The 23,591-nt window shown below is 46.5% G+C and overlaps 1 protein-coding gene and 1 long non-coding RNA gene across 2 annotated transcripts; one reads left to right on the top strand and one right to left on the bottom strand.

Annotated features, from left to right (window-relative positions):
- Window positions 1–48: 48 nt before the first annotated feature.
- On the top strand, window positions 49–16,149 carry LOC126524986 (cytochrome P450 18a1-like). Its single transcript, XM_055067514.2, has 6 exons — window positions 49–650; window positions 4,101–4,222; window positions 9,140–9,563; window positions 10,472–10,742; window positions 11,448–11,620; window positions 12,409–16,149. Exons 1-6 carry the CDS (start codon window positions 296–298, stop codon window positions 12,648–12,650), a joined length of 1,587 nt encoding a protein of 528 aa, XP_054923489.1. The 5' UTR covers window positions 49–295; the 3' UTR covers window positions 12,651–16,149.
- On the bottom strand, window positions 15,727–21,960 carry LOC140216784 (uncharacterized). Its single transcript, XR_011893475.1, has 2 exons — window positions 17,232–21,960; window positions 15,727–17,200 (listed from the first exon to the last, which is right to left on the bottom strand). It is a non-coding gene; the product is annotated as an uncharacterized lncRNA (long non-coding RNA).
- Window positions 21,961–23,591: the final 1,631 nt, after the last annotated feature.

The following is a 23,591-nucleotide window of genomic DNA, read 5'->3' as shown; positions in this document are numbered from 1 at the left end:
CGGCACAGAAACGGAAACAAGGCGGGCACTCGGGCGGCCGACGGCGACCGCTGTGCGGCGGGGAGGTGAGACCCCCGGCAGGGGGGGCATCGACTTCCCTCCTCTCTCAGACCCTGGGGTCCCCCGCTTATATAAAAGGGGGCCGCCTCCCCATTCGGAAGCCCCCGACCAGCAGTAGTAGCAGCAGCAGCAGCAGCAGCAGCAGCTCAGAGCAGCGTCACAGAAGCTCGTAATAGCGTTGGTCGCGGCGGTAGTACTGTGGTACTGTGTAGCTAGAGGCAGCACACGCCTCGTCATGTCCGTCCTGTTTTTTTCGCCGTGGCTCGAAGTCACGCTGCCCACATGGCTCGCCGTGTTCGTCGCCGTGCTGTTGGTCAGCCGCCGGTTCCTAACCGGGGTCGCGAGCCAGTTACCGCTGCCCCCGGGACCGTGGGGATTGCCCCTGGTGGGCTTTCTCCCGTTCCTCGGCAAGGAGTTCCACCGCACCTTGCAGTCGTTGGCAGTCACCTACGGCCCCATATACCAGATATTCCTGGGCTCCAAGCGGGTCGTGGTCATCAGCGACCCCAAGCTGGTGCGTCAAGCCTTCAGCCAGGCCGCCTTCTCCGGACGGCCCGACACGGAACTCACCAAGCTCCTTCAGGGATACGGTGAGGACCTGCTGGATGGATGCGCTTCCGTGGCACCCTGCGCGATAGCGTTGCGTCCACGTTGGATGGCGTCTCGGTGGGTGGCGCGGTGACAGCCGACGCGGGCGATGGGGGGCGTGGCTGGCCGCCCCAGTCGAGCACCAGGCGGTGGACCAGACTGTTCCTCCGCGTCCAAGCAGCAGAGCGTTCGCTGCCGAGACGCCATGCTACCAAGCCCGATAGCCCTGATTTGACTGGTACGAACAGAAAGACACCATCAGTTCCTAATGCCGCGAGTTTGAGGAGGTCAGACACGCCTTTCGCCGCCCTGTACGGCCCAGTTTCAGGTGTTCGTTTTGGAAATACATTACGGATCAGGAACAGTCTGATATTCGCTGAACAGCAAACCAGGCGTACATTCCTTGCAGGCTCGATCACTTGATCTCGCGATAAGAATACGCTCGAACATGCAGTGTTAACACGCCGAGCTACACGACATTTGTCTTGTCAATGCAGAGCGTTATCCTTGGTGCTGCAAAAAATGAATATGCGTGAAATGAACACGGACTGTACGTGCATATATAGCATATACACTGATGTACACTGACGACATTTATTGGTGAAGTCACAGCTGCTCGCGCATGAGAAGTGGCATGTCGTTCCTTCGAATCGAGTAAATGTAAGGCGAAAGTACCGCTCTGGGTCTGCAATTTTCCGATTTTTTTTTAAAACACAACCTCTGGAACCAGTTCACAACACGACCATCCTTCCGGCACTGTTGACAACAGCAACGAATACGTAGGATGCACAAAAAAGAGGTGAGCGCTTGATTTGGCCGCGAGTATCCTCGTAACTCGCACAAACGCTACGTGCATGCATGTCCGCAGCCAGATTATTTGGCCTTTCTCGTAAAAGGCAAAGTTGAGGTCGAATAGCTAAGCAGTCGTCACAACATCTTATGGCCACACTTGGCGCTTCGACTCGAAGTCGAATCTCACAAATGAGCGTCAAGCGCGCGCTTGTCCACTGTGTTTCGATGGCACCCTCGTGCAACAAGCGTGACTTCTATTCTGTTGATCGTCGGTGGTCAGCAGTGAGGCTATGGTTGCACGTGCTGTATATTTCGCAGTACAGACACAGCCCTTCTACTCTGTGTGTACAGCGTTTGAACGTAGCGTGCGGTATATCGGTGTTCCCGTGTATCTACTTGACTATTGCGGGCAGGAACAGTGGCATATACTGCGTGGGCCGCGAATAGCTTTTCGCGCTCCAAAAAAAAAGAAAGTGTTTCAAAATGTAGCAGACACCGGAAGAGATCGCCGTTGAACTAATGAGCAAGTCACTCGCGAATATAGCGTGAATCGGCTTGTATACACACGAAAAACGGGATGATGAATACCTAGTCAAATGCGGCTTTATTGGACCATGGTCGCGGTATAGGAACGAGCTGTGTCATCTTTCCGGTGAATTCTATGTTACTCGCGTATAAAAAGTATACTGAAGTCGGAAATATAGAGCAAGGAGATCAATTTATAAAATGGCTAGAACTGGGGTTGGCGAGATTTCGCACCGCATCTGGTTACATCGGATAACTGTTATCATGCTAACAATATTGATAAAGGTACGCATTCAGACAAACGAAGATGACCTTTGCTAGTTTTAACGTCTTGGTTATTTCCCTTCTTATACAAAACGCTATGGGCAACTGCATGAAGTAAAATTTACAAGAGAAATATGCAGGCAACTGCCGGTTCAAACGTCTTGTTGTAACGTGGCCCCGACGCAGCGCCTGGGGCCGCAGTTAGCGATTAGTACGCTGCAGTATTTTTTATATACCTTTATACATAATCATAATTAGTCAGACGTAAGATGAAAAGTCACGACTTTTGTTGTTCTTTAAGGTAACAGGCGGCTGTTAACCGACGAGGCTCCGGCACCTCGCAGCAGCGGGACTCTCGCCGCATAATCTGAGCCATTACACTGCTTGGACGCAGGGACCGCATTATCGGTCCCTCTTGGACTTCATTAAGTCAGCAAATCTTTTTTCATTCATTTAATCATCCTTATTCACCCCCATCACATACCCTTGTATGCCCTGAGGCATTTATCCTCGCATCAAAAAAAAAAAAAAAAAAAAAAAAAAACCTACAAATGTGGAAATGTGCGCTTTTATAAAGAGTCATGATAAAAGCGCACCCACGGGCGCTATATCGCATTGTTACAAATGTGACACCGTGAAGTAAAGCAGGAAGGCACCTTATATAGGATCGTTCTGCGACATCTATTGCTGTAGCAATTGCAATCACTTTCTGTATCACATGCTAGAACACCAAAATTCACTCACTCATTTCATGGAGTTTAACGTGCCGATGGCTGTGTTACAATGTCTGTGCGACGTGACTGCGTTACAAGCCGTGGTGGGCCAAGCACGGTTTAGGGCAAGAGTGATTTGGACACTTCGCAGTGTTCGGTATGGAGCGTTTGTGAATCAAAGTAATTTTATAGATTTTAAACGCCGACACACGTACGACACTTTCAACGGTTAAAGCAGAACTGTCTGAAAAAAAAAGTACTCTATATTCAATAGCAATAATTTTTTGTTGCATTCAAGCAAGGCACATGTAAAAAAAGTAGTGCGAGCAAATTAGACAACCTAGGCAGACATGCGTGACTTTTGTACTGCAAGAACTTTGTGGCCAGGTGTCTAAAGAGAAATTAACTAACCTAAGCAAAAAAAAAAAAAAAAAAAAAATTCTAGGACATTTAAGCTTATCGTGAAATTTAAGGGCCTTAGCGGACTCAAGAATGACATTTCGGTATTCGAGTGTCTCCCAAGGTACGAAAACCTACATATGGAGCCACGCAACGAGGATCTAAATCAAATACACACGCATTTTCCCTGCTGCCCGAACACTTAGAAAAAAAAATGATATTGCTGCAGAAATCAATAAGCTCGCTCGATCTCACTTCTTTCACTTACCAACTAAGAAACAGAAATGAACCCTGTGAGAACATGGCACAGCATTAAAATACTCCATCACCCTTTATTTTAGAGCGCACTTGAAACCGAGCGCGGCTTGTCATGTATGCTTGGTGTAACAAACGATTGTTTACATGGAAACGATGAAGAAGAAGAAAAAAATCTACCGGATATTTTGATAATGCGGCATATGCGTTCGCGCGCTTTGTTTGAAAAAAAAAATCGATCACTTATATTTCTCAAGCCTCTCGCATTGCTTTCAGTTGTCTTGTGATTGTACTTCAGTTGGCGTAGAGTTATGGTGACACTATAGTTTGGAGGCTGGGTCAAGAAAAAAATTTTGCCATCAACCACGCGCTTCCAACAGAAAGGGTTTCCCAAGGCGACGCGGACTGTATTTTTTTTATATTTCTCCTTCTCACTTTTGTACATGTGAAGGTACGTTCAGACAGAAACACTAACCTGGCCAACCTCACCACCGTCTCCCGCAGGCATCATCAACTCTGCAGGCGCCCTATGGCGTGAACAGCGTGCTTTCCTGCATCGCGTGTTCAGGGACTTCGTGCCTCGACACGGCAGGCCCGGCAGCGTGGCACTCGAGCAGAAAATGCAGGTGTGTTGCACAGCCACTGTTTACGCGCTCATCAAATCCCACGCTCCTCGAGAGAGAGGGCGCTGCTATGTTTGTTTGTTTTTGTCTTTTTTCGATCGTCAAGGTTGTTCGGCGATAATCGCAGCGATCCACATTAACCAGGTCGCACTTGCCAAGCAGCGGTTACCACCGAACAACCAAAGCGACGCCAGCTCACGTGACGCTTACGGGGCCACGTGACGGCTGGCGTAGCGCGAACACAATTCTATACTTGGGGTTGGCGCTTCATGAATATGCGCCTTCTTGTATGCGTGTCTCTAATAAGAGCACAAATCAAAATGAATGAGCGTTTCATGTTTCTGGCTTTTCTCGCCCTACACACATATATAGCACAGTGTAAGATATACATATTCTTATATATCTTGCACGGTAACCTATCGTAAAGCGGAAACTACATGAAACGCATCTGAGGCGTATTTTCGGCGCGGCGTCAGTAAGTCTGTTTCACCTCGCTCAAAGCTGGTATAACGGCTGAAGCGTGTTCCATGTTGTTTCCGCTTGCAACAGCGACCGCGTGATATGCCGTCAAGGGCCTGATCAGAGTGTGGGCATTGTGCGGCGTGAAAGTGACGCGATTACCGGCGTGCCCGAAACCGTCGGAAATGGCCTCCACGTGGTTATCGCTTTACTGCCGGAAGGAGGGAAGGGGCCGTATTATTCGATCGACCATTTTTTCTTTTATTTTTTTGCAATATCACTAATTTCCTTGCGTGTCGCGTAACGTAAACGTGCATAAGTGAGCGTGACGAAGTGAATAGCTCACATTACGTGACTGTTGTATCCGTAGCTGTCGAGTGCGTCCGATGACCGTAGCTCGACGTGACATCGAGCTACGGTCATCTTTTTTAAGCTGAAGTGTGAAAATGGGTACAATGACAAGTCTTATTTTAGAATGCTTTCACGTGACATCCGAGGTGAACACATTCACGAATTTTCCGCGTTTAGTTGGCCCAGCAAAAAGGCAAAAAAAAGGGCCCTTGGAGAATTTTTTTTCGCACAAACGTCGTGCACGTTTCAGTCACAATATCATTTTTATCATTTTTTTCCCGTCGCTATAGTTTATACTCAAAATAACTTTAGGTTGTGAGATCAAGATGAAGTACCTTTCTAGAAGATAACTTCCATTGTTGCCAAAAAGTCACCTTCTGATGACCTTCAGAGTTAAAGTTAGCATTAAAACGTTAAGGCCATCCAGATAGAAATACGTGAAATAGCTCATTATACGCGCAATCCTTTCAGATTGTGATCTAGAAACGTTAAGTAAGTTTTGTTAGAGAGGAGACAAAAAAATTTGAAGTTCACAACCAATCGCTAGGAGCTCCCGAACTGTGTCTTTACTGCAGTACACGTATGTACCGTCGGCTATTAACTGTGGCTATTTCTTAAGAACACGTGCTGTGTCACTTGACACCAGTATAAATACATCGTTAACGGCGTATGTCCGGCAGTTTACCAATTATAAGTTTGGGGGCACGGGGCGGTCAGGCAGGCGAACACGCGTCTCGATGTGAGCGTTTTGCAGTGGCAGATAGTGGCTAACTTAACCCTCATACTGTGCTACGCGGAGGCAGAATTTTGCTGCTTCACACAAGAATGAATACGGCGCTTGACCAGGCCTAGAGACACGCACAGCAGACTATATAGCCTGTGAAGTTAAAATTTCTTTACATTTGTCTCCTACGCCACAGTTGGCGCGGAATGTTGATGATCCAGGTTCTTGCGTAACACGCAATCTGCTAATCTGTAGTATTTGCGGCACCACGCACAATACCTCGTGTCTGATACTACATGGTCTTGATTACGACCTCGTGGCAGTCGTAGTTTTTTTTTTTCTTTTTAATTATGGGGTTTTACGAGCCAAAACCACTTTCTGATTATGAGGCACGCCGTAGTGGAGGACTCCGGAAATTTAGACCTGGGGTTCTTTAACGTGCACCTAAATCTAAGTACACGTGTGTTTTCGCATTTAGCCCCCATCGAAATGCGGCCGCCATGGCCGGGATTTGATCCCACGACCTCGTGCTCAGCAGCCGAACACGGTCGTAGTTTACGAACCGCACAAACATACCATTGTAAAAGGTACTTGCGGGGGGATCAATACTTAAACAGCGTAAGCTTAGAAAAGCACGTGTCTATATTTTTTATGCATAAGGAATTCATAAGCCTGCCAAGAATTCAATTGTGGCCCATAAGAGCTTTGCAGTGAAGACACAGTTCAGTACTGCGTTTTTCTGGCCTGAAACAAAATTTACTCGAATTAACATTTCTAGACCACAACCTTGAATGCTGGTGCAAATAATGATCTATCTCAAGTGTTCTTTTTTTTTTTTATCTGGAGGGTCTGAATGCTTAATTTAGGTCTGAACACCGTCAAAAAGTGACTTTTGGGGGCAAAATTCGAAGTAATTTTCGGGAAAGATACCGGACAGTCAACATTATCTTTAGCAGAAACTATAGCTACTGAAAAAAAAGATAAGAAATTACTGTGGCTTGAACATTAACGACGTTTAAACAAAAATTTTATGAAAACGCAGAATTTTTTTTGTTTTCTATTGAGACAATTCAACGCGGGAAAACCATAAATGTGTTCACCTATGGTGCCACGTGAAAGAACCACGGCAATAGAATATTCTAAAATAAGATTTATCATTGTACCCAGTTTCACATATCGGTCTGAGAAAATTTCACCGACGATTACGATACTCCCTAATGCGAAATTTAAGCGCAGCTCTGTACGTGTTTTCGTTTCACGATATATTGAGGCGAAGAATTTGAGAGAGACTAGTAGCAGAGGCGCCAATCGTCGAAAATGTTATTTGCGGGTCAAGCGCGTCGGCTTTATACTTGACTCGTCGGAGGTTCCAGCGTAATCGCTGGTGCACGTGGGTTCCATAAAGTACTACACAATTCGCGTCGCGCATGCAATCAGATTACAAAACAATCGTAAACCATGACAATGGAAACAAGCGCGAACGAGACCAAACCAAGCAAACCAAACAAGCACGTGCGAGGGCTGACGCGAGCAGACAATAGCGCGAAACGAGCGATCCCACTGAGACCAGATACGAGTAAAACCCCTTAGACTTCGGGCTTTAGATGCGAATACTCATCGAGCGGTCGGGCGGGTCCGCATGACACCAGTTTCCAGCGCACACGTCACTGAAGGAGCGGCTCTCATTGGTCTCCACCGTTCGCGGCTCGCGCCTTTCGTCTCCCGCTCTGCGTTCTCTCTTTCATCTTTCGCTGTGCTCGTTCGCTCGGTTACGCCGCCGACGCTCGTCGTAGGAACGGGCGCCCAAGAGCTGCGCTCTAGAAAATCTACCGCAAACCAACAGTTGCTTCTTCAGGATGACTCCAAAGAGCGCTCATGTCACAATTCTATTTTTCGCGAGAAATAATTTGCTGTAATCTCATTCATACAGAGAGCTTTAGTTTAGGGGACGCAAGCGGCTTGCGTACGCAAGAACTAGGGGCGACGGTACTGCGCATGCGCAGACCGCTACGTCTACTTATGTAGTTGGGCTGTTGTGGGGGCCGAAAACATCGCTGCCCTAAGCGGTCACGTTATCCACGTGACCCTCGCGGTGTACAAGAACTTACGAGTAGTGACTAGCGGCTAGGTAATCTTATGTCTTTCGCCAAGTGTCGACAGACTTCGTTTTTATACACATTGGAGAGGTATAGCGTGTCCGGTATTCGGGTAAACGCAGGCGGACGGGGCCGGGCGATGGGGCGAGGGAGTAAAGCGCGGGCTACATGGAGCGAATTGTCACGGCGAACGCCCGGAATACATGGGCGGTCGGCATGGTGCATCTACCTGGTGGCGCAATGCTCAAACGGCCAAAAATGCTAATATTGCTGAAACCAAGTGTATTCTACTTCGCTGCTGGTGTAAATTTTCGGCACTGGCGTAAGCGTGTTGCGGCCAAAAATTTACACCCGCAGCAAAGTAGAATAGACTTGGTTACAGCAACATTAGCTGTTTTTCTGTTTGAGCTTTGCGCTACCAGGTGGCTGCACCATGCAGGCCGCACTTGTTTACGACTCCGCCCCAACGCTAAACCTCTCTATTAACTGCTTTTAATAAGGATAGTTTAACGTGCTTTACTTCGTATGCTTGATTTCATATTTTAAAAAATGATAACGCAGCAAAGATGAGACGTTGACAGCGCTGCGAGCGTATGGGACCTCACTGCGGCTTGCGTTTGGGGCCTCTAACGTGTTTCTGCTTGCGAACGCAAAATCACCCAAGCGCTAGGGGCTCCAAGGCCTTGCGTCCCCTAAACTAAAGCTCTCTGTCCACACAATAGCAAACTAGCCCGATTTCTTCAAAGGGAAACGGCGATGCTCGCCTTTAAAGTCTGAGAAGTTTCTCGTGGAATAATCCTAAACATAAATAGCGATGAAGTCGACACATGAGAGGACGAATGGTGCAACGTACCGCCAGCCAAGAAAGCAAACAAACGCCTTGGTTCGAAACGGGCACACATTCGCTTCTACTCACAGATGGCCACCGCCGTTGTTGCGTTGAGGTGTTACAACATCGGGACAGGGAACGCACATATGACGGGGGGAGAGGCTTTGCACCATTTCCCGTTCAAAGTAACGTTTAACGTAGCAGTGATAGAGGTCGCCCGCTGCCACAATCTAATGCCCTGTCAGTTGCAACAAGTGTCGAAGCGCCAACATGAGACGCCGCCACGTATGTATTTTCTAAAGTGAGCGGCCCGTCCCGCTTAGAGTAACGCTTACCGTAGCAGCAATGGTGGCCCACTGCAATAATTTGTACCGCAGTCGGTTGCAACAAGTGTCTAAGCGTCAGCACGAGACGTGCCTTTGCCAAAGTGAGTGACCCGGTGAAAAACCAATTGCGCGCAGGTGCACATCGGCGAGTTCCTGTCGTCGCTGGGGCCGTTCGAAGGCAGCTCGCTGCACGTGCGCCGGTCGCTCGCGCGCGCCGTCAGCAACATCCTCGGCTCGTTCCTCATGAGCGTCACATACTCGTCGCGCGACTCCAAGTTCGAACAGCTGCTCGCGCTCTTCGAGGAAGGATTCAGGCTGCTCACGCTCGCCGTGCCCGTGAACTTCATACCGGCGCTGCGCTACGTGCCGGGCTCCAACTGGGCCTACCGGCGCATTAAGCGCAACCGGCACCAGACGGCCGACTACTTCCGGCGCATCGCAGACGCGCACCGGTCGTCGTACGTCGAGGGCACCGTGCGCGACATCGTCGACGCGTACCTCGTCCAGCTGCGGAGGGACAAGGCCAGAGGCATCCAGCGGGAGGACACGTACTTTTCCGGTGAGGAACCAGTGAGGCCTCTCTCTCGCGCGCGCGCGGAAAAGCGTCGTCTTTGTTTATAGCCAGAATTGGAGTGCTTTGCATTTCGTGTCCTCCAAAACTCGTCATAGTCTGAAGCGAGGATATGGCTCGGCCTGGGCTGCTAGCGTCTCTCGGAGGCCTCGAACACTAAGACGAACCACCATGGAGGGAGGGGGGGGGGGGGGGGGTATTCTGTAAGAGTCTACCTAGTGGACTGTCCATTTCGGCCGCTGTTGATAGGCTAGGGCCGCTCGTCTCCTCGTTCTTTCAGCTGCATCCAATAAGCAGCGGCCCTAGGTGGACTCTTACAGAATACCCCCCTCCCAGGGCTATTGCAGCCACGTGCGTGCTTTATATGGACGTGCCAAAGACTTTCCGATCTATGAAACAGAGGGGACAGGCATAGAATTTTGGGGGAATAGCCATTTCCTTGCTTGAAAACCTAATGCATCGCGTTTGTAATCTGTTGCGCTCACCTCGCCTTTTAGTAAATTTACTAAATAGGTCAAAATCACGCATTTTCACTTCCCCTCCATCGGCCCTCATTTTCAATAATGAGCATAAATGGCGGAGTGGCTGCTAGGAAGCCAGCGCGCACGTTTGGGGGGATGGGGGTGACATCTCACGTGGCAGTAACCATGTTACGTTATGGCTTGTATTGTTCCTGGAACCGCCATAACAAAAACATGTTCTTCGGCATCAGTGCCCGAACCAAATAAGCAGAGCACTACCTGTAGAGAGCCCCAGAATTATGAATTCTTTACTTATTCTTCTGCCGGAAGATTCATGCCTCGATTGCTCTCCCGTCCTTGCTTGTCGCGCTACCCTTATTTTACCATGTCTCCTAACCCATTCCTTCCTGCCTCGTCTTCTCTACCTATGCGCAGAGGAGCAGTTGGTGCAAGTGCTGATGGACATCTTCAGCGCCGGCCTGGAGACCGTCACCTCGACCCTAGAGTGGGCCATCCTGTTGCTGGTGCGTCACCCGCATGTCCAGCGACGCCTCCAGGAGGAGCTGGACGCCCACCTGGCATCCGAAGGCGAAAGGCCCGCCAGCATGGCCGACCTGCCCGCCCTCCCTTATGCACAGGCCACCATCCTCGAAGTGCTGCGACGCGCAAACGTCATAGCGCTCGGAAACGCCCACGCCACAACCTGGTGAGCCCGAAACGACACTTGACCAACTGAAAGGTTTAATTGATAAGGCAAGTGTAGTGGCAAGCATAACATAAAAACATGATCGCGGTTACATGCATCCAAAGCGAAAACGGTGAAAACGACTTCGTGCATGTCTTCGCCGATTTGGTGGCAGGGTTCGATTCTCGAATTAGAGCGAATCATTCAGCAACAAAATTTGCCGAGGACCAAGTACCAGTTCTCTTCGCAGCAGATGCACTTAGTAGGTGCATATATTAGGTGCATGACATACATGTTCATTTCACGTGTCACAGCTTTGCTACATAAATGCACTACCGGAGAAAAAGAATGGAGCACGAAGTAAACTGCGTACACTTTAAAACAGCGGTACCAAGTGGTATTCTCAATGTCTAACATGCAGACGCTTAGACCAGGAACTTGAGCAGCACAAATACAGCCTTCCGCGCGTAGTTTCTTTGGGAGCAGTGGCCTAAAACATTTTATTTTTCTGTTCCGATAGTGGACGATTTTCAATTATCATTATCCATTATCGGAACAGACAAGATAGGTAGGCACACTGTCGTTCTCTTCTATCTTATTCTTCTCTACCATCAAGAGACGCATGGTGAGAAAGTTTATTGATGGGAATGCGTGCAACAGCTGAAGCTGGCTTGATGAAGATGAGCAACACAAGCGCATTGTACTCAACCCACATAATTTGTGCAGCGACGTGGAGCTGGCAGGCTACCGTATACCGGCGGACACTCACGTCGTCTCCAACCTTTGGGCCATACACATGGACCCCGACCTGTGGGAGGAACCGGAAGAATTCCGGCCAGAGCGCTTCTTGGTGGACGGGCAAGTCCAAAAGCCGGATTACTTCATGCCCTTCTCTGTCGGTGAGCATATAGTTACATTAAATTTGTACCTGTCGCGGTGGCCCAAGTGCTGTACACAGCATTTCTGCCGTATGCTAAGCGTGAGGTTGCCGGTTCAATCCCCGGCAACGGCAGCCACATTTTGATGGCAGGCGAAACACGAAAACGCTCGCATACTTACATTTATGTTCATGTTAAAGAACTCCAGGTGGTCAAAATTACTCCAGAGTCCGCTCCACTATACGGCGCACCTCATAATCAGACTGTGATTCCGGCACGAGAACTCCAAGAATGTAATTAAATTACGACCATCCAGAGTCGACCCCATCCTTTCTCAACAGCAACTTGAACCACAAGAACTGCCAGCGTTGCCTAGACTGCTCATGGTGCGGTGCGGGGTCCTTGAACGCTGTGGAAGCAGAACGGGCTGGCTGAGGAGCGAGGGATGGCTATCATTTGAAGGAAAAAACCAGTCAAAAAACACAAAGGACAAGAGGAGAGGTTCACACCACAACGACTGGACTATTAACTGAGCTTTATTAGAATCGATATAGTCCCAGCAAGGCCAACAGAGCATCCTCCTGCAATGGGATGTGGCGCGTTCCGCGTCTGTCGTAGAACTCTATGTGTTGTAGCATTGGCGACTAGCGTGTTCTCTCGTTCTGTTGCCAGATGTCTGCTGCTGAGGCGGTGCTGTGAAGTGAAGAGTTCAATTGTGGGTGGAGCGTTGTACCTCTGCGCGAAGTTAACCCGAATAAAAGCAGGCCATTTCGTCCTCGGCTAACCTCTCCCGTCTCCATGCTGTGCAGGTCGACGCATGTGCCTGGGCAACCACCTGACGCAGACCGAGGTGTTCCTCTTCCTCAGCAACCTGTTGCTTCGCTACACGCTCGAGCTGCCCGAAGGCGAGCAGCCGCCCTCCATGGACGGCCACGTCGCAGTGTCTCACACGCCCCGACCTTTCCGGGTCAAGATCGTGCCCAGGAACAATGCCGCCGAGACCACAACAGTCTTTGCCAACGTCAAACAATTCTGCAGCGACCTTGGTTGAGTGGAGCATTTCCCAATCTCGCCATTGCCCACCTACTATGTTCCTCCCCACTAGTTGTCCGTTCCTATTCCTAGGGAGCACTGAACATAATCCCGGTGAAAAACGAAGAGAGCATCCCCGGCAGCTCGCGACCCCGCAAGAATCCGTGAGCTGCAGCATCCGTGCTTCGCTAGGACTAAACGTCGCTGCCTACAACGGCCCGTCACAGAGAGCAGCTCCTCCCAGCTGTAAATGTCGCCGTGTAGACGAGCGTTGTCACATTTATTGCCGATGCACAACCGGTGATGAAGAAAGAGGCTGCGGGGACTGAAGGCAACCAGAATGATAGCTAGGCCTCAACTACTATAGTCTGCAGTGAAGAGCTACCTCGTATTCGTCAAAGCGTGGCCTGTCAGCCACGCGGGTGGCTACGCAGCCATCGGAGTACTAAGTGTACAGTCCTTAGAATGGGTGGCACAAGACACCATAATTTCTGTGCTCTACACGCCGATTGAGCTTGCGCGGGTATGCCGTATGGCCATATTATCTCAGGATGGAGACACGACATAATCCTTGTTCATAAAAGCAGCAGTTTCCATGTAGCATAGTATGTAGCAGCAGCCGTCCGCATGGTGTCAGGCTTGAGAATGCAGAGGGCATACTAAGCAGACCGTTTAAGTCACGTCATGACCATGATTGATTGCGCTGCAGCATATTTTAAAATTTGACAAAGTCAAATAGCTCCGCCACTAAGAGAAGAAAAAGAACAGAAGCGGCTTCTAGTCTTCTGATACAGGTGTCTGAAATGCAACAAAAGGCACGATCTGCAGTGAAAAGCACGCCTTTCTCACTGCTAAGTACAAGCTGCTTTCAATGAAGATAGCGAGACACTTATAAAAGTCAGCTCTTTTTAAACGCGCTGTAAACGTCCTGAGCGAACAGCCTACTTTCATGTCAATTGCAATTTCAAATGTGCGTAACTAGCCAAGCAAGAAGGTCATTCAATACTGGTGCATTCAAGCGATACATTCATGTCTATTGGAAAATTACAAGTGCTACGACATATAGTACACCAGAATCAATTTTCTTTTTTGCATTCAAGGTAATGTGTACATAAAAAAAAACAGGGTATTCAGTTGCATAGATTAATCTCTTACACTTGCAGATAGAAGTTTGCAAGCTTAGTGCACGAAAAGTCAGAAATGCACCACCTCAAGCATGAAGCCTTTTTACGACCAGTCACATGTGCTCTCATTCATTCACTTGTTGCATTTCACAAGCAAGCCATCTCCACCCATTTGAGAGCTTTGTGTTTTAGCCATAGACGCACAACCATGAGCTAGTCAGTTGAAAGCAATAGCATTCTGCCACCAGAATACCCTGGAGTGATTTAGCATAATGCAGACACATAGTACTACAATACTGGGATACATAGGCGTGAGCAGCAAAATAACATTTCCAGCAGGCTAGCGGTGATCACGACATCTCAAGATGTCGCCGCCTACACCAACTGTTCTCAGATACATCTCCCGGTATTCCAGTGCATGTCTCCACTACCCTATATTCATTAGCAAAAACCATTATCTTGTAAGCAGTCTCAGTGGTTGTTTAACAGTGTAGCCTTTATTAGTCACTGAATGCTGCAGCTGCTCAACTTAAGAGGAAGGTTTAGCTCCAGTCCAACTTCGATGCCGCCTATTCAAGTACATGTAAAATGCAGAAACGCTTTTCTGAGATAACAACTGGGCTGATGTTAATAAAATCTGTTGCATTTGAGAGAGAAAGCTAAATTCTAGTGACTGTTGGAAGTGAAATTTTGATTTAGGGCCTGAACTTTCAGAGACTGCTAGGTCTGAAAAAAAAATAGAAGCATGAAGTTTACAAATTCATAGCTCTGTATCTAGAAGACATATCACAGTTCTGTAAAGTGTATACATTAGAGCATCCAAAGTGCACAAATTTAGTATGTCAACATATATTTTACATGAGCCTGCGACATTGTTTACAAGGGTTTTGCTAAAGTTCTACTCACAACTTGGTGGTCTTTTTGAATGTCATGTATATAAATTTTGTCCGCTTTAAATATACTGTCAGGCGCCATTTAGAGAATTGTGATATAATTTTCCCTTGCAGAGTTAGAGTTGTAAACTTTATAGTTTCGTTTTCTGAATATTAACGTTTCTACCAATTTTTATTAAAAGCTTAACGACCTAAGTCAAAAATGTGCTACCAACCGTCAGTAGATTTTAACTTTTCTTTTAAATGTAACAAACGTCATCAAATTCAGTGCAGTAGTCGCTGAGAAAAACGACTTCTTTCCCATGTATTTAGATAGAAGGCCTGGAGCTAAAGCTTCCCCTTAAAGCTTATCCCAGTTTACTAAACACTGCACATGTTAAGAGTGCATGTGCATCTGCCCTGCCACTGCCATGACGTCTGTAGTCCTTCCCACTTATCCACTGTACATTAGTTCAACACAACCTTGAGCAGAAAAATAATGCACGCTCTACTGTGTATTTTGCCAGCAAATGTTTTTTTCCAGTTGTACCACTGGCAGAATCAAAGGGCATGTCAAGGTCCACATTAAGAGAGGAAATACGTAATATGAAACTTAAAAAAGGGTTTAGGAGCTTCAAATTCCAGTTGCCTTTCCTTCCACCAAGGACTACTACCACCAGCATTGTTTGTGGCAATGGTGCAGCAAAACGAATCACAAAATTAGCCTATCGTAGTTTCAGTGGTCCAGATTACAAAATGCTTACACCGTGTAGTGGCAGTGCTTTCCAAATGAACCTTGACAATTTTAGCGGAGACGGCGTTTAACAATAACTAAAAATCCTTGCAAAGCACATAAAACATTTCATTTGAAGCGCATCCCCTTGTATAAACATACCATCGGCCCCAGGTTTTGTCAGAGGCATTGAGCGAACGGAGGTGCGTATAAGCTACAAAGGCAGAACTTTTCAGCAGCTGTGACAAAGGAGGAGAATTAAAGTACTGTATCCACGGCAAACCAAAACTAAAGTAGCGTCTGCATTGTTCAAAGCATGGGTAGGCAATGCTACTTTGTTAGTGTAGTGACTCAGGCAAACGCTACTGAAAAACGAACCTATAAAGCGCATGTTTATTTGGGTATACCAATTTCTTCACAGATACTGCCATGTTTGGAAGATCTTTCTATACTGCATTCGCAAACAATTCTCTCCTATGTAGATGCACTTTGTCCTACAAAGCTTGTGTTACACAAACTCAGATCTCTCTCAACACACCAAGTCCTTGAGGATCTCTCATGTACCACACACGCAAACTGAACGATCTCGTGTACATAGCCGTTTACACATGTTAAGAGACTGTTACACTTTTCATTCACATATTTCCATTGCCATTTTCACATGTGTGTACATACTGTAATGCTTTTCAGTGTATATAGACAGCATTTTCACCTTGTTCTCCCCACCCCCTACCTTTTATTTTTTGCATCTGCAAAGTACAAGAAAAAGAAATTATTTCAACAAATTCACTCTGTGTGTGTTGTGCCTTACTTCTTTCAACATGCTCAAAGCAACATCTTGCCATTGTGCAAAGGAAAAACACGGTACGGCGGGCCATGTGCAGTCTACCAAGCTGTAACATCAGGCAACATTTACAAAGGGTATAGACACTGGACCATCTTATCTGCCAAGCAGGTCCAATCAGAAAACAGTCTCCCAAACCCACTCATCAAAAAAAAAAAAAAAAAGAAAAAAATAACAGTGTGGTTCGGTGTTTGCTACTTCCCATGAACACCCAGGGTCACAAGGACAATGTCATGGAAGAAAGACACATAGATCTTTAGCACTTATGTCACGTGTTGCCTGCAACTGCAAATCTCACTGAGCAAGTAGAACACAAAGTAGTATATAGGTTCTAGCAACACATATATAATTCAAGCATAAAATGGGGCTAAAGCAAGCTGGATAAAAAAAAATATAAAAGCGGCACAACAATGCAAACAACACTACTGACACCAAAATAGCAGCATCAACACACTGGGCGAAATAAAATATGTATATGTGAACACCCAATTTACTAAGAACTTAATGAAACACAGGCAAAGGCGACTGCCTCAAATCAAATTCTGCCCTTAAGAATGAAACAATTTCCTGCAATGTCTTACGGCAGTCTTGGTAAACGAAAGAGTGTCAAAATTATATCCAGCCCGGCCTGTTACCTTTATACAAATAGATTGATCTCACCAGGCTCAAAATGAATACGCAACGGCCCTGCCAGCACAATGATGACAGTAGTCCTTGCCATTTACTTGCTGAACTAAGGTCCAAGGAAACACTGAATGGAATGCCAAGAACAAGGTCAGTCACTGTTGTTTATCCAGTAAGCTTTACGGGAAGGGGGGGGGGGGGGTAGGGAGGAGTCTTTTCAACCAGCCACACCCCTCCTGTAGAATTCTTTTGGTCCCACCTCCCTGCCTTTTTATCTCAGAGGCTAAGCTGGTTTTGAATGGTGCACACACATTGCTTATCATAACTGCCCTTGAGCCTGCTAAGAACTATGCTTATGAACTATTCATAGAACTGCAACATATGTCTATCATAATTTCACCACATGCACAACTAAATGCAAAGTTTGGCAGGCTGTTCTCTGGCTGCATAAAATTCAGTACATTTGTGGTGACCCAAAGGTGGAAAATTGTCATGTAACTACGGAATTCCTGTTTTAAATACCTATGCATGTGAGGAAGCAGCATGCACCTAAAGGAGAGAAAAAGTGCATACACACGTGGAACTGCATGCAATCAAAATGTCTGCATGGCTTCAATGACATAAATGAAGTGAATCGCATGACATGTTCCACAGGACCCTATGGCCTGTGGCCCTATGACCTCCCAACATTAGGGTACATGTACACTGATGACTAGCTGCAGAGTCACATGTTTACAAACATGATGCAAGCTAGAGAAACATGGATACGACTAGTGAATCGCATGACATGTTCCACAGGACCCTATGGCCTCCCAACATTAGGGTACATGTACACTGATGACTAGCTGCAGAGTCACATGTTTACAAACACGATGCAAGCTAGAGAAACATGGATACGACTAGTCGCACCCCAACAACATTTTTTAGGTGTGCTAAAAAATTGCAAAACTGTTACCTCCCAAAAGGGCTGTAATTTTTTACTGATAGCAAGCAGCAGTGTCACAGGCACGGGCAGAACAATTCCAACATTAGTTTTGTACAGCACATGTGAGTCATGGCACCTTAGTGAAAATTCAAATAAAAGTTTGTATTAGTCTAACACAGTTTTGTATTAGACTAACAGAAATATGTACCAGTTGTATTAATTTACCTATAAGTTGAATAGGCATTGTGCATTAGACTACAAGTCTTGTATAAACTGCTAGTTTCTCTATTAGACTAATTTGTCCTGTTGGTCTCATACAGAGTGTTGCTGGTCTATTAGGCAAGATGCATTGCTGGATTCTGCTACTCTTGTTTGCTGCTTGTTCAATGCGAGGGTGAAAGTTGAAAATTGCAAGGTGCTAGGAATTTGAAAAGCGGGGGGCAAACTGAGGGTGGTACACATTTCTGCCACTAGATGTAGGTAGCAGTATACCTTGCTGATCAGTGTGCTGAATGACTTGCATCTAAGAAGAAGTAGTGCTTCACAAGTGTTGTTTTGTAATGCAATGTTTCACTGATTTGCTGCATTTCTCAGCAACGAATATGGCAGACTTCAAGTAGCAAAGGTTTTGCATCAAGTTTTCTTTTAAACTTGGCAAAACTGCAACAGAAATTCATTGCCATGTGCACAGGACATTTTTTTATGGCATAAATGCTTCAAAGAGGACTGAATGTGTGTTGACTATGAACGTTCTAGACACCCGTCAACGAGGACAACCCCAGAAATGATAGCGGAAGTTCGTAAGGCTACTCTTGGAAATCACAGGCTAACTATAAAAGACACCTGCGACATTGTAGGGCAATCGAACAGCACAGTTCAGTGAATTTTGTCTTATGTTGTGAACATGAGGCGCATTGCTGCAAAATTTGTAACAAGACTGCTCCATGATGAACAGAAGGTGCACTGTGTTTCTGTCCATATGGAACTGAAGCAAAAAAGAGACAATCCCACATTCCTCTCCAGTGTAATAACCGGGGACAAGACATGGGTTTGTGGCTACGATCCTGAAACCAAACAGTAGTCGTCGCAATCGAAGTCACCTGATTCTCCGCGGCTGAAAAAGGCAAGTAAAGTTCGTGGCAATGTGAAGTCCATGCTCATTGTTTTTTTTTTTACCTACATGGAATTGTCCACAAGGAATTCGTACCTCCTGGACAGTGAATAGCGAGCTTTACTGCAACACCTTGAGGTTCTTAAAAAGAGAGCATTCGTCGCAAACGCCTGGAGAAGTGGAAGAACAACAACTGGCTTCTTCACGACGAAGCTCTCACCCACGCATCACTGGTTGTTCGACAGTTCTTGGCTTCTAAACAAATCACAGTACTTCTGCAACCACCCTAGTCACCTGATCTCCCCCTTTGCGACTTTTTCTTGTTCCCAAAGTTGAAGTTGAGGCTGAAAGGACGTCGACTTCATATTGCTGAAGAGATCCAGTCGGAATCGCAGGCAGTCCTCAACACGCTGTCACCTGGAGAGTTCCACGAATGCAAGGAATTGTGGCAGAAATGCTGCGATTGGTATATGCATGCTCAAAGGGACTACTTTGAAGGAGACAGAGTTGATTAGGCATTACAGTAAACACAATTTTTTTTACAACTGAATACCCGGAACATTTTGGCAGCACCTTATAGACTAGGGGACTACTTCCTTGCACTGAGAGTGTTTCTAATTAATCGCTGAATTATTTAGGATTCTGCTGTACAAATGTGCAAAGCAGACTGTGCTCGCATGTTTGCATTAGTTTCAGTGCACTAAGCTAGTGAAACTGGCCCTCATCTCTCACAACATACACGAAAGCGACGAGCACCAACGTGGTCTTCCCAATTTTTCTTTATTGATGATGTTGCCTAACTAGGCTTCTGTTCAGCCTCATTGCGATGAGTCATTCAGGAAACAGGTAGTGTTTACAGCACAGCAAATATTTTTCCACAAGAAAAAGAACTACCAGGTATATTCTCTAAGTCACAGTTGCAGTGCCCATTAAGCTTACGAACGATGGCACAATAGCGGCAACCATATTTGTTTGCCACCGCAGTTTGCTGCTGAAGTTTCGCTTGTCCCGTATATTCTTTTGAAGTGCGTATATAGTATTGCTAAATTTGTAACCTAAACTACTAACTCGTTAGTGCATACAAATGGCCACGATATTTATTCACACCAAAGAACCGCATCACAGAGAAGGGAACATGGCAGGAGGGAAAAGCGCAAAACTGTGACCGTAGTCAGCCATACTTGTGCACAGCATCTATGCATTAGCGGCTGCCCTGTCAAGGCAACGTGCTCACATTTGTTAATTAATTTAAGGAACCTGCCTGTTGCAATCTTATTCGTGCAGTAGTATGTTCAGATAGTTTCATCTGTGGATGCTGTTGCGACAAAACATTGCAAGGCAACTGTTTCTATCTCTTTGCTTTGTGAATCCATCAGCGCACATTGATGTGCAGTGTTTTCCCCGACGCCAATTCTACCATTCAGAGGTAATTATTCTACTTATTTATGCACATAGTACAGTGTAAAGTTGTTTTCTTTCTTTATCCCAACAGTGGACTTGCTTCAGTACAGTGTCATTGGTTCAATTTTCATGTGCATTCCAGCAAAGGCATGCCCGTTTCCGACAATGCTGTGCAAGATTTCGGTCTAGAATTGTTCCTTATCTTCCCACAATTTTGACACAATACACAGAACATCTTTTATTGATTATGTGCGCTTTCTGCTTGTTTTTTCATGTCAGAAGCCATCATTTTTCATTATGGTAAACATTTCGAGCTAGCATATCCCACTTTGCGCTAAAATTACTTTGGTAACGGTGGAGCTACATTAATTCAACTTGGAAGCTAATATTGCCAGCTTACTATTTCCTCAGGGCACATTAGTGGTAGAACTAGCCCCCCTGCTTTGAATGTTTCTATGTATGTGTATTTTCGTGCCCAGGTTTTTTTGAACCCCTTCCTCAGAAGCACATCCTCTGGTCGAAGTGAATCAAAGGCTATGGCAGACAAGATTGCTGACTTTAGGAAGATCATGAAAGGGAATGTGTATAAATACATGCTGGGCTAATAAATGCTTCTAGCAATCTTTTCAATTCTACCCGTTTTTCATTATTCTGTATCTGGTGCATTCAGTACACCATAATGTAACATTCTTCAGGTGGTATTGCTCTTCAATTCATGTTTATGATCCTAAACGGTTACAGATCGCCATAATTATATATAGGTCTATTAGTGTATCCATCTGAGCATCAACATATGTTGCAAATGCAACATTGGCTTTCACACTACTACATGAAATAGACAAACATTAGTAGACCTATTCGACTAATACCCTAATAGCTCTATTAAACTAACACACTAATACGCTATTAGACTAATATACTAACAGACCTAATAGAGTGTAGAGTGAACTCTTTTAAGATGAACTCGGTTAAGCCAAATTCTTGCATATAATGTACAACGTCAGACTGTTTGTTTGGTTTTCCATGGGCTCAATGAAAAAAAAAAAAAAATCCACTTAGGACGAACTGCCTCAGACATGCTCTTCAGTTAAGATGAACATTCGGAGTGACTGCCACTGCTATCGAACCTTGAGGGTAGAGTGCCTCGATGCGCCGCACCCGGGGGCGCGACACATCAATGTACCCACTGGAGGCCTGCGGTGCACATCGACTGTGGACAGAGGCGAAGACAAGAGGATGAAACAAAGAGACAGTGGCGTTTCACTTTGTGAACACAGGTGCCGTGCAAGCGTATGTGCGTTATAGTGCATACGAAGCTATCGGCCCTCGGTGTGCCTAGACTGTCCGCATCACAGATCGTATTCAAGACAGGACTCGTGCGGCTGCACCATACGCAGCAACCGCCAGAGTAGAACGCCCCCTTGTAAACATTCGCTTGCTAACTAAATTAACAAACATAGTGTCAGTGCGCACAGGCAAACATGAACATATCACACTCAATGCCCACGGATGCTTGCTGTCAGAATGCTGGCATGTGGAATCGCAGCAGCAGCATCGAGCAAAGTGACCATCGTGCTGTCCATCGCTTCAACGCAAATTGAGCGGCGAGAACACAGCGCATCCAAAGCTATGAGCCATCGGCCCACCTAGACTGTGCCCCTAAAGCAGATCGCATTCAAGATAAAGCCTGTGCGACCTAAGTACAACACCCCCTCCCTCCCCGGTGCTATGCGCACGACAGAAGACCGTGCGCTTCCCCCCCTTTCTTCCTTTGCGCACACGAGATTGAGCTGCCATTGTAGGCTCATTGTCACACTTTCATTTGCACATGCAGCGTACGGAACGCAAGGGCGATGTTATCACAAGACAAGCCCGGTAAGTCTGCATTGCAAATGAAATTTGTAGCAACTGCCAGAGGAGGTCAACCCAGCACACCTCTGCCTACCTTACGCCTCCGCGATGTTTCACCTCGTTTCTCCTTCCCCACTTTGCTCAACGTCACCTAGACTTTCTTCTAGGTTGCATTGCTTTGCCACCATGCTCAGCATGCTCCTTCGTACTTTTGCTAGTTCGGAACCTGCACCAATGACCTGTGAGGCGGCAGATGCCTGCTTTAACTGCCTAGTGATTTTTTTCCAGCAGCACGAAGGCGCAGAAAGATTTTTAAGGTTGTTAGGTAAGATGACATTGTTTGTGGCTGCTTGCCGATTTGCACGGAAGTGCCAAACATTCAACTGGATGAAACCGAACAAGATTACCACTTGAACACAGTTTTCTATAAGTTCAGCTAAATAAATGCTTTTTATGTAATTTCTCTCTCGCTTTAGGTCTACCTTCTTTACCGTTTTGAAGTAATATATTTGGGTGCACCTGGTCATGTTGCCAATTATTCTTTTGATAAGACGAACTTCTGATAAGACAAAAAACATACCATAGTCCCTATGAGTTCGTCTTAAAGAGAGTCTACGGCATTAGCGTCGACAACCGAATAGGTTGTTAGTTCTTGCATTAGAATTTTTGCTAGGGCAGGTGCCAGTCACAGTGAGGCGTGCATACTCATTAGTGATTTAACAATAAGTTTTCGAGAGAAACCAGTAGGACCACTTCCTGCTCGAGTTCTAGGGTTTTGCATGCCAGAACCACGACTTGATCATGAGGCAAGCCGTAGTGGGAGATTCCGTATTAATTTCGACCACCAGGGGATGTTTATTGTGCCCCCAATGCACAGAACACCGGCATTTTTTCATTTCGCCCCAATCAAATTGCCACCGCCAAGGCAGGCATTTGATCCCGCGACCTCGCGCTTAGCAGTGCAACACCATAGTTGCCAAGTCACCATGGGGAGTACCATTGCCTGCATGATTATGTTTACGATTATGTCGTATGTTATGTTTTACGATATGATTACGTTATGTTTTACGATTATGTCGTAAACCTTCGCATGGGAACCGTCTCAAGATTGGCCTGCTCGGGGCGATCCAGATGATTACCGGCGCTTGGGGCAACGTGAAGCAGGCCACAGTAGTCTAGTGTTTCGACAAGGCAGGTCTTGAAGTGGCTGGAGATGAATGTCCGGAAGCTTCAGATGACGAGGAGTGCTTGGAGGACGCGTTTCGCAACTTGTCCAACTTTCCCAGCGCCGTCCCATGTGAAGTGACGGTTGAGGACTTCATTAACGCTGACAGCGGAGTTCAAGCGGTATCCAACCTCGCTGATGAGGACATTGTGGCCAGAATAGCTGGCGTTCAAGACGGCGATTCCAGCGACGATGAGGGCAACGGTGTTGTCAAAGAAACGCGTCCATGCACAGCCACTGAAATGGCGTC

Source organism: Dermacentor andersoni, chromosome 3 (assembly GCF_023375885.2).
Source record: "Dermacentor andersoni chromosome 3, qqDerAnde1_hic_scaffold, whole genome shotgun sequence".
Lineage (NCBI taxonomy): Eukaryota > Metazoa > Arthropoda > Arachnida > Ixodida > Ixodidae > Dermacentor > Dermacentor andersoni.
The sequence above is the reverse complement of the archived record's forward strand: the minus strand, read 5'-3'. Positions and strand labels throughout refer to the sequence as shown.